Here is a 10,283-nt window from a genome sequence, read left to right on the forward strand (position 1 = left end):
TTGATTTTCCTCCCTTTCTTGTGAAGGTTTAAATACTAATGTGTATGTTAACGTGTCTGTTGTATTTAAATTTTATAGAATTAGAGAGTTCTTTTATAACTAATGCAGCATAAATGTAACATACGCAGTCAAATCTGATGATTATTATTGTCTTTTCAAATCATTTCTTCTAACTCTGCATTGCTTATTTTACAAAAGAGCAATAATTTTTTAAAAAAGAAATGAAGCATGTGTGCTTTATTTTACTATCATATAAGTGGAGGAACTGGCATAAGGCTAAGAATCTTTTAATACTTAGAGTAACAGAATTTTCAAGTTACTCGACACAATCAATTATTGTCTTTTATACCCCTAGACCTTATGACTGAATAGGACGTTCCTGAGATCGATCGATTTCACATCTTTCGAGAAATCTATAAACTTTTACAACATCTTTTTATATTACCATTATTAATTAAATGATCATGGATACTATGTTTAACTATCGGTAATGTAATCCATTCATTTTTCCCCATGAGGTTGCAGCTTAATTACTCTATTTATTAACTTTAAATTTAACAAGGAAACTTGTCATTATATTTTTACTTTATCGTGACAATACCATATCAAAGAGATATTTCGTTGAAACTGTAAATATTGTATTGGTTCCCAAAGTGTGAATCACTTAGACAGATTTGTATTTGATAACGTACAGCAGGGATCTCCAAACTTGGCAACTTTAAGACTTGTGGATTTCAACTCCCAGAATTCCTCAGCCAGCCAGTTGGGGAATTCTGGGAGTTGAAGTCCACAAGCCTTCAATTTGCCACATTTTGACACTCCTGACATACATAGGCCCAGGATTGGGAACCTATTGGTTGAAAGTGACTTCCTTTTTTAAAAGTGACTTCCTACGTGCAGCGTAGGATTTTGTGGTTTTTAGGATTGATTTAATGTGTTTTGCCTTAGAGTAGACTTTGACTTTTAAAATAGGTTTCTTTAAAAAAAAAAAAAGCCTCATGAGGGAAAAAAGCAGATCTTGTTCCTCAATGCTGAGGTCTTCATTTATAAAGCAATAAAAGGGGGGGGGAGTGCTTGCTCCAAGCATATCCTAGACATATTTAAATTGAGCATCTTAAGAGCCAGTTTGGTCTAGTGCAGGGGTAGGCAACCTTGGCTCTTTTATGACTCGTGGACTTCAACTCCCAGAATTCCTGAGGCAGCATGGCTCAGCTTGGAAACCTCTCCCTTTCCCCTCAGCATGGCTGGCTCAGGAATTCTGGGAGTTGACGTCCATGAGTCATAAAAGAGCCAAGGTTGCCTATCCCTGGTCTAGTGGTTAAGGCACCGGGCTAGAAAGCCAGAGATCATGAGTTCAAGTCCTGCCTTAGCCATGAAAGCCATTGGGCCAGTCAACTCACATCTCAACCCACCCTCACAGGGTTGTTGTTGTGAGAAAAATAGGAGGAGGGAGATACGTTAGGTGTGTTCGCCACCTGGAGTTCTTTGTAAAAATAATAAAGGTGGGATGCAAATAAATAAAAACTCTTAAAATAAAATTCAGTGATATAAACCTGCCTTACATTTTTTTCAGTAGCAGCAAGACTTTTCAACTATGAGCAACCCCTTTGCACATCTCACGGAGCCCCTGGACTTGAGCCAGTCAGCAAAGAAGTTCTTCAATCTGAACCATTTGAAAGACACCAGATATGGTATGTCTGAATTCACCTCTGCTTCTCTTCTCATTTGTTGATGGTTCTTGATGATCACTTTGGCTTTGACCTTTGGAGAGCCATAGCTCATTGGAAAACACAAGCAAACAAAGTGTCAGATTTTAAGATTTTTCCACTCCAGCCAGAAAGTTGAAGTATGGAAAGACTGGTTTTTTAAGCATTACTGCCCTTCAGAAAAAAAACACATTGGATCAAAAATCTGAAGCACGTTTTCTATTTTGTGGGAGTTAACATCTGGAGTGTGTGTGTTCAAATGAGAAGAGTGTTCTGCATTATGTCTTTGGCTTTAACTCAGAGAAATATTCTCTTTTTGTGAGACAGATGTTTGAAAAATCTCAGCTATAGTTTGCTGACAGAAAGTAGAGAATTTCCTTTTGCTGAGTCTTCTTCTGAATTTCATTTATTCCTTCCTCCCCTTTTCCTTTCTTCCCCAGCGCATTTACCATTTTCTATCAGAATCTTGCTCGAGGCTGCAGTTCGCAACTGTGACGAGTTTCTTGTGAAGAAAAACGATGTTGAAAATATCCTCAACTGGAAAGAGATGCAGCACAAAAGTATTGAAGTGCCATTTAAGCCTGCTCGGGTTATTCTGCAAGACTTTACGTGAGTTATATATATGTTCCAATTTAGTGAGTTTTCTCAGTTAGGTTATCTTTGGTGGAGAACATCTGGCAAAATTTGAGCTTTGTAGTATTTTGGGTTAAATATTAAGTCCTCGACTTACAACCACAATTGAGCCCAAAATTTCTGTTGCTAAGCAAGGCAGTTGTTATTTGAATCACTGCAGTTGTTAAGTTAGTAATACAGTTGTTATGTGAATCTGGCTTCCCCATTGAGTTTGCTTGTCAGAAGGTTGCCAAAGGACCCTGGAACACGGCATCCGAATTTTGATCACGTGACCACGGGGATGCTGGGATAGTTATGTGAAAAGCAGTCATAGATCACTTTTTTCAGTGCCATTGTAACTTTGGGCGGTCGCTAAATGAATGGTTTTACGTTGAGGACTGCCTGCACTGCAAATTGCACTGGGTTGAAGACTTATAAGCAGACAGCATCAGTATCTTTCTAGAAAAACATTCAGTTCGTGTTCATGAATATCACGCAAAATTCACCAAAAACACTGCCTTTTGATATTTCAGCAGACTGTAAAACCAAATGTTGGGTTGTAGTTGGCTACTAAGAACCCACATGCAATTAATTCATTTCCAGTTTGGGAATCCTCTAAAACAGGGGTGTCAAACTCGCAATGTCACGTGACGTATTGCGACGTATCGCGACTTTTTTGCCATTGCTGGTAATGGGGTGGGTGCGGTTGCGCCATGACGCATCCGGCCCGCAGGCCGGCAGTTTGACACCCCTGCTCTAAAATATATGAACTTCAATTCCCAGAATTTTCAGAATGATTGTTAGTTAGGAATTACAAGAGCAAACATTCATACAACAGGTGACCATCCAGGTTGGATAAGGGTGATAATACAGATCGATACAAGTCTATACAAATCGTTTGTTTTTCTCAATACTTGTACTGTTAGCATTGTGTCTCCAGGTTTTAGGAGTGCTCTTCCAAAAGAACAGTTACAGAAAATAACTTTTTTCCCCTTGAACCAACGGACTTCAATAGGTGGGTCATAATTTTAAAATTAAGTTACCTTGTATCAAGGTGATATGACTTACTCTCATTAGCACCATCTTAAACCTGAAAAGCAAATTTGAGAATCCTCTGGTCACGTTTCCTACTAGAAGGGGAAAAGCAACCTGTGACCTCATGTAGAGTCATAGCTTGGAGATCAGTGACAAGCAGAGGGCAGAGTTTTGATTGACCAATTTTGGTGACCAAGGTCAGAATCCATTTGTGAAGTTCGAATTTGAGCAAACTTTACACAAGCATCTTTACATTCTAGGCAATGTCAGTGATTGCACATTGCACATTTCTGCCAGTTATTAACATCTGCTGTATTTCTTAACATCTCAGTGATGTTAATGTTCTCTTTTTGAATATTTTTGCAAGCTAAAATTTGAATTCGTTATTTGTAGTTAAAAAGACCTGTCAAATTTCCTACATGCCATACAATCATTAAAAACTGATAGTAAATAAATAAAATTCTACAAAACTTAATAACTGCCAGCCCACTTATCTATAAACATACAGAAAAAAGATGGAGAACCAGTAGTAAAATGAATTTTAAAATGTTAAGCCATTTAATAAATAAAAGAACTGAAAACATCTGGAATGTCTTAAGTGTTGTATTAAAAAAAAGCCAGAAAATTAAAATGAAAGGTGTGTGTGGGAGGGAAATAAGGTATATAAAGGAATACAGTATTAATGCCATGCCAAATAAAGATATATAGATTATATCTGGTATTTTCCATTTTTTCTTACAATCAACCACAATCATTTTATCATATTTTCAGATCATGTTATGGAATTTTAAAAAGAAGATTGCATTTATTTCTATATGGAAAAAAATGTATCTTGTAGGTAGTTGATGAGCTAAGAACCGGAAAAGAAGCATTTAAAAATATCTGTTTTGTGCTGGGAAAAAGATGAATATTTATTTTATTTATTTATTTATTTATACATAAACTTATATGCCGCCCTTCTCCCTATAGGACTCAGGGCGGCTTACAGCATATTAAAACACACAAACGCCATCCCCCATAAAACCAATTAAAAACCAAATATTTGTCGCTGTATAGTTATTAAGATTCGAATTAAAATTGTCCCTATTTAAAATTCTCCCTAGGCCAGACCCGCTTGTTGAAAAANCCAGAGATCATTGACCAACGTGACCAATGCCGTTTCCGTGCTGTGTCCCGGCCTGAAGCCCAACTGGTATGGGTCTAGATAGTCTGTTTCATCCAGGTGCCGAGGGAACTGCTGCGCAACCACACTCTCAACAACCTTCGCCGCAAAGCGAAGGTTGGAGACCGGGCGATAATTGGCCAACTCGTCTGGATCCAGGGAAGGCTTCTTGAGGAGGGGCCTCACCACGGCCTCCTTTAGGGCCGCCGGGAAGACATATTCTGAGGGCTTGTTACAAAAATATTGATAGGGTATGTTTGTGTCGTGTTTGGGTGCAAGTGGGGAAGGGACCTCTGTGTCTGGGTATACAGTATATAGTAAATGGAAGAGGATGAGCTTTAAGAACAAAGGAAGACCATCAAGATTTTGTTCTCATAAAAGTAGCTTTAGATCTCCATGGTGTTGATTTCTTAGTCTGGTACACCTGATAGGGCTGACATCAGTTTTACCAATCTGAATGTGCTATCTTTCCTTCTTTTATCTTCATAAGAATTGAGTTGGGCACTATCTGGGGCATTTTTGCAAATTATTTTCTTGCTTGGCTCAAGTTTTTCTGATCATTGTCTTGGGCTTCTTTCAGTCCTTTAAGACCGTCCTCGTTAGTCCTGAATGGGAAAATAGTATGTGAAGCTTGAGCACATTAAATAGTTTGATTAGGCCCAGGAAGCTTCTATTTTGACATTGGTGCTACTCGCCTGACTTGCTACCCCTGTTCACGTGTAGAGATCTGTTGTGTCAGGAAGAAAGATTTGAACTAGCTTTTTTCCTGACAAGCTACATGCTGTTTTTCTGAATTCAGAATATGTATTTGGAACAGGCGAACACAGCAGTCCTTTCCAACATTGTGGTTATTCAATACCTGCTTTGAGCCTCATAGTCTGTGAAATTCCATCTATACATTGTACACAATGACCGTTTTTCTCAAATCAACAGTAGTAACTATTGTTGTGAATCAAAGTCTTGTGCACAAAGTCTGAGCTTTGTGTAAATGTGAATGAATGATTTAACACTTTGATAGAACCANAAATTATGAATCTCATTGTCTTAAAAGTTCAATGAGCTGTGTTAGTTAATAACAGAAAATATGGGGATCTGGAATACTGACTTATCCTGCAAGGACTCTAGCTAGCTAAAGTGTAGAAAGCTCTTTAGATATTTGAAAATGTTGTAGAAAAATATAATGGTAATAATTAATTTACTAGTACCTATGATACAAATTGATAAGGTAATGTAATCCATTCATTTTTCCCCATGAGGTTGCAGCTTAATTACTCTATTTATTGACTTTAAATTTAACAAGGAAACTTGTCAATATATTTTTACTTTATCGTGACAATACCACATCAAAGAGATATTTCGTTGAAACTGTAAATATTGTATTGGTTCCCAAAGTGTGAATCACTTAGACAGATTTGTATTTGATAACGTACAGCAGGGATCTCCAAACTTGGCAACTTTAAGACTTGTAGATTTCAACTCCCAGAATTCCTCAGCCAGCCAGTTGGGGAATTCTGGGAGTTGAAGTCCACAAGCCTTCAATTTGCCACATTTTGACACTCCTGACATACATAGGCCCAGGATTGGGAACCTATTGGTTGAAAGTGACTTCCTTTTTTAAAAGTGACTTCCTACGTGCAGCGTAGGATTTTGTGGTTTTTAGGATTGATTTAATGTGTTTTGCCTTAGAGTAGACTTTGACTTTTAAAATAGGTTTCTTTAAAAAAAAAAAAGCCTCATGAGGGAAAAAAGCAGATCTTGTTCCTCAATGCTGAGGTCTTCATTTATAAAGCAATAAAAGGGGGGGGAGTGCTTGCTCCAAGCATATCCTAGACATATTTAAATTGAGCATCTTAAGAGCCAGTTTGGTCTAGTGCAGGGGTAGGCAACCTTGGCTCTTTTATGACTCGTGGACTTCAACTCCCAGAATTCCTGAGGCAGCATGGCTCAGCTTGGAAACCTCTCCCTTTCCCCTCAGCATGGCTGGCTCAGGAATTCTGGGAGTTGACGTCCATGAGTCATAAAAGAGCCAAGGTTGCCTATCCCTGGTCTAGTGGTTAAGGCACCGGGCTAGAAAGCCAGAGATCATGAGTTCAAGTCCTGCCTTAGCCATGAAAGCCATTGGGCCAGTCACTCACATCTCAACCTACCCTCACAGGGTTGTTGTTGTGAGAAAAATAGGAGGAGGGAGATACGTTAGGTGTGTTCGCCACCTGGAGTTCTTTGTAAAAACAATAAAGGTGGAATGCAAATAAATAAAAACTCTTAAAATAAAATTCAGTGATATAAACCTGCCTTACATTTTTTCAGTAGCAGCAAGACTTTTCAACTATGAGCAACCCCTTTGCACATCTCACGGAGCCCCTGGACTTGAGCCAGTCAGCAAAGAAGTTCTTCAATCTGAACCATTTGAAAGACACCAGATATGGTATGTCTGAATTCATCTCTGCTTCTCTTCTCATTTGTTGATGGTTCTTGATGATCACTTTGGCTTTGTCCTTTGGAGAGCCATAGCTCATTGGAAAACACAAGCAAACAAGTGTCAGATTTTAAGATTTTTCCACTCCAGCCAGAAAGCTGAAGTATGGTTTTTTAAGCATTACTGCCCTTCAGAAAAAAACACATTGGATCAAAAATCTGAAGCACGTTTTCTATTTTGTGGGAGTTAACATCTGGAGTGTGTGTGTTCAAATGAGAAGAGTGTTCTGCATTATGTCTTTGGCTTTAACTCAGAGAAATATTCTCTTTTTGTGAGACAGATGTTTGAAAAATCTCAGCTATAGTTTGCTGACAGAAAGTAGAGAATTTTCTTTTGCTGAGTCTTCTTCTGAATTTCATTTATTCCTTCCTCCCCTTTTCCTTTCTTCCCCAGCGCATTTACCATTTTCTATCAGAATCTTGCTCGAGGCTGCAGTTCGCAACTGTGACGAGTTTCTTGTGAAGAAAAACGATGTTGAAAATATCCTCAACTGGAAAGAGATGCAGCATAAAAGTATTGAAGTGCCATTTAAGCCTGCTCGGGTTATTCTGCAAGACTTTACGTGAGTTGTATATATGTTCCAATTTAGTGAGTTTTCTCAGTTAGGTTATCTTTGGTGGAGAACATCTGGCAAAATTTGAGCTTTGTAGTATTTTGGGTTAAATATTAAGTCCTCGACTTACAACCACAATTGAGCCCAAAATTTCTGTTGCTAAGCAAGGCAGTTGTTATTTGAATCACTGCAGTTGTTAAGTTAGTAATACAGTTGTTATGTGAATCTGGCTTCCCCATTGAGTTTGCTTGTCAGAAGGTTGCCAAAGGACCCTGGAACACGGCATCTGAATTTTGATCACGGGACCACGGGGATGCTGGGATAGTTATGTGAAAAGCAGTCATAGATCACTTTTTTCAGTGCCATTGTAACTTTGGGCGGTCGCTAAATGAATGGTTTTAAGTTGAGAACTGCCTGCACTGCAAATTGCACTGGGTTGAAGACTTATAAGCAGACAGCATCAGTATCTTTCTAGAAAAACATTCAGTTCGTGTTCATGAATATCAAGCAAAATTCACCAAAAACACTGCCTTTTGATATTTCAGCAGACTGTAAAACCAGATGTTGGGTTGTAGTTGGCTACTAAGAACCCGCATGCAATTAATTCATTTCCAGTTTGGGAATCCTCTAAAACAGGGGTGTCAAACTCGCAATGTCACGTGACGTATTGCGACGTATCGTGACTTTTTTGCCATTGCTGGCAATGGGGTGGGTGCGGTTGCGCCCGCAGGCCGGGAGTTTGATACCCCTGCTCTAAAATATATGAACTTCAATTCCCAGAATTTTCAGAATGATTGTTAGTTAGGAATTACAAGAGCAAACATTCATACAACAGGTGACCATCCAGGTTGGATAAGGCTGATAATACAAATCGATACAAGTCTATACAAATCAACTGTTTTTCTCAATACTTGGCTATGTACTGTTAGCATTGTGTCTCCAGGTTTTAGGAGTGCTCTTCCAAAAGAACAGTTACAGAAAATAACTTTTTTCCCCTTGAACCAACAGACTTCAATAGGTGGGTCATAATTTTAAAATTAAGTTACCTTGTATCAAGGTGATATGACTTACTCTCATTAGCACCATCTTAAACCTGAAAAGCAAATTTGAGAATCCTCTGGTCATGTTTCCTACTAGAAGGGGAGAAGCAACCTGTGACCTCATGTAGAGTCATAGCTTGGAGATCAGTGACAAGCAGAGGGCAGAGTTTTGATTGACCAATTTTGGTGACCAAGGTCAGAATCCATTTGTGAAGTTCGAATTTGAGCAAACTTTACACAAGCATCTTTACATTCTAGGCAATGTCAGTGATTGCACATTGCACATTTCTGCCAATTATTAACATCTGCTGTATTTCTTAACATCTCAGTGATGTTAATGTTCTCTTTTTGAATATTTTTGCAAGCTAAAATTTGAATTCGTTATTTGTAGTTAAAAAGACCTGTCAAATTTCCTACATGCCATACAATCATTAAAAAACTGATAGTAAAGAAATAAAATTCTACAAAACTTAATAACTGCCAGCCAACGTATCTATAAACATACAGAAAAAAGATGGAGAACCAGTAGTAAAATGAATTTTAAAATGTTAAGCCATTTAATAAATAAAAGAACTGAAAACATCTGGAATGTCTTAAGTGTTGTATTAAAAAAAAGCCAGAAGATTAAAATGAAAGGTGGGGGGGAAATAAGGTATACAAAGGAATACAGTATCAATGCCATGCCAAGTAAAGATATATAGATTATATTTGGTATTTTCCATTTTTTTCTACAATCAACCACGATCATTTTATCATCTTTTCAGATCACGTTATGGAAATTTAAAAAGAAGATTGTATTTATTTCTATATGAAAAAAAATGTATCTTGTAGGTAGTTGATGAGCTAAGAACCGGAAAAGAAGCATTTAAAAATATCTGTTTTGTGCTGGGAAAAAGATGAATATTCTGAGGGCTTGTTACAAAAATATTGATAGGGTGTGTTTGTGTCGTGTTTGGGTGCAAGTGGGGAAGGGACCTCTGTGTCTGGGTATATAGTAAATGAAGAGGATGAGCTTTAAGAACAAAGGAAGACCATCAAGATTTTGTTCTCATAAAAGTAGCTTTAGATCTCCATGGTGTTGATTTCTTAGTCTGGTACACCTGATAGGGCTGACATCAGTTTTACCAATCTGAATGTGCTATCTTTCCTTCTTTTATCTTCATAAGAATTGAGTTGGGTGCTATCTGGGGCATTTTTGCAAATTATTTTCTTGCTTGGCTCAAGTTTTTCTGATCATTGTCTTGGGCTTCTTTCAGTCCTTTAAGACCATCCTTGTTAGTCCTGAATGGGAAAATAGTATGTGAAGCTTGTGCACATTAAATAGTTTGATTAGGCCCAGGAAGCTTCTATTTTGACATTGGTGCTACTCGCCTGACTTGCTACCCCTGTTCACATGTGGAGATCTGTTGTGTCAGGAAGAAAGATTTGAACTAGCTTTTTTCCTGACAAGCTACATGCTGTTTTTCTGAATGCAGAGTATGTATTTGGAACAGGTGAACGCAGCAGTCCTTTCCAACATTGTGGTTATTCAATACCTGCTTTGAGCCTCATAGTCTGTGAAATTCCATCTATACATTGTACACAATGACCGTTTTTCTCAAATCAACAGTAGTAACTATTGTTGTGAATCAAAGTCTTGTGCACAAAGTCTGAGCTTTGTGTAAATGTGAATGAATGATTTAACACTTTGATAGAACCA

General features: G+C 38.0%; 1 protein-coding gene across 1 annotated transcript in view; it reads left to right on the forward strand.

Moving 5' to 3' along the window:
• Positions 1-6,828: 6,828 nt before the first annotated feature.
• ACO1 (aconitase 1) overlaps positions 6,829-10,283 on the forward strand; it is a 39,656-nt gene continuing 36,201 nt past the window's right edge. Inside the window, exons 1-2 of the mRNA XM_015826287.1 lie at positions 6,829-6,940; positions 7,385-7,553. Coding sequence (XP_015681773.1) covers positions 6,844-6,940; positions 7,385-7,553 — 266 coding nt within the window. The 5' untranslated portion in view covers positions 6,829-6,843. The remainder of the gene's footprint in view (positions 6,941-7,384; positions 7,554-10,283) is intronic.

The sequence above is a fragment of the Protobothrops mucrosquamatus genome, unplaced genomic scaffold (genome assembly GCF_001527695.2).
Source record: "Protobothrops mucrosquamatus isolate PMUCROS unplaced genomic scaffold, P.Mucros_1.0 scaffold3037, whole genome shotgun sequence".
NCBI lineage: Eukaryota > Metazoa > Chordata > Lepidosauria > Squamata > Viperidae > Protobothrops > Protobothrops mucrosquamatus.